Here is a 1,137-nt window from a genome sequence, read left to right as displayed (position 1 = left end):
ATCCTCGACGAGCTTTTGCCCTTCCTCTATGGTGATGCAACACAGCAAGATCATGGTTGGGCTTCGTCGATACAGTTTTTTTACTTTCGCCGTAGATTACATACGATTTGGCCCGTCGAGAAAAGGCGTGCGCCAGTCGAATGGTTGACTGGGGCATTGAGGGGTTTGCTCGACCTCCATTAGCTTTGTCACCGTTAGCAAGGCCACGATCGCGTCGGTGGGCTCGGGAGTGGAAGTTTTGGTGCTAGCCCCCACGCCTAGGTCGACACACGGCTCGAGCAAGTCCCTTGAAAACGCATCTGGTGGGATAGTGCCTCGAGTGGACGCAATCTTGGCAAGCTCGTTAGCCGCTTCATCGTGTCATCGTGCGACGTGAATGAGCTCGAGGTCGTGGAAATTGTCTTCAAGCTTGCGTACTTCCTTGCAGTAGGCCTCCATCTTTGGGTCGTGGCAGCTCAAGGCTTTCATGACTTGGTCGATGACCAGCTGAGAATCGCCCCGAACGTCGAGGCGTCGGACTCCTAGCTCGATGGCGATCCTTAGTCCGTTGTCATGGGCCTCGTATTCTGCAACGTTGTTGGATGCGACGAATTGTATTCGGATGACGTACCTCATGTGGATACTGAGAGGTGAGATGAATAGCAGGCCTGCCCCAGCCCCTGTCTTCATCAGAGACCCGTCGAAGTACATCGTCTATAGTTCTGCTTGAACCTGAGCTGGGGGGAGCTGGGTATCTGTCCACTCCACGACGAAATCTGCCAGCGCCTGAGACTTGATGGCTTTGCGAGGCTCATAGGTGAGGGTCTCACCCATGAGCTCGACTGACCACTTGGTGATCCTCCAGGTGGCCTCCCGATTCTAGATGATCTCGCCCAAGGGGAAGGACGAGACCACCGTGATCGGGTGACCGAGAAAATAGTGCTGCAATTTGCGTCGAGCGAGAATTACAGCATAAATCAATTTTTGAACCTAGGGGTATCGCACCTTTGTATCCGAGAGGACCTCTCTGATGAAGTAGACCGGCCGCTAAATTGGTAATGCGTGACCTTCCTCTGACCTCTCGACTACCCGAGCCGCGCTAACGACCTGGGTCATTGCTGCGACGTACAGGAGTAAAGGTTCTGCGGGTCGAGGAGG

At 54.3% G+C, this 1,137-nt stretch overlaps 1 protein-coding gene across 1 annotated transcript; it reads right to left on the bottom strand.

Annotated features, from left to right (window-relative positions):
- On the bottom strand, nucleotides 361-690 carry LOC110432631 (uncharacterized protein YpeP-like). The gene has a single exon (XM_021453404.1). It carries the CDS (start codon nucleotides 688-690, stop codon nucleotides 361-363), a length of 330 nt encoding a protein of 109 aa, XP_021309079.1.

The sequence above is a fragment of the Sorghum bicolor genome, chromosome 2, assembly GCF_000003195.3.
Source record: "Sorghum bicolor cultivar BTx623 chromosome 2, Sorghum_bicolor_NCBIv3, whole genome shotgun sequence".
In the NCBI taxonomy this organism is placed as follows: domain Eukaryota; kingdom Viridiplantae; phylum Streptophyta; class Magnoliopsida; order Poales; family Poaceae; genus Sorghum; species Sorghum bicolor.
The sequence above is the reverse complement of the archived record's forward strand: the minus strand, read 5'-3'. Positions and strand labels throughout refer to the sequence as shown.

Coding starts and splice junctions, on each gene's coding strand:
- LOC110432631 (XM_021453404.1), bottom strand. CDS start 690: ATGTACTTCGACGGGTCTCTGATGAAGACAGGGGCTGGGGCAGGCCTG.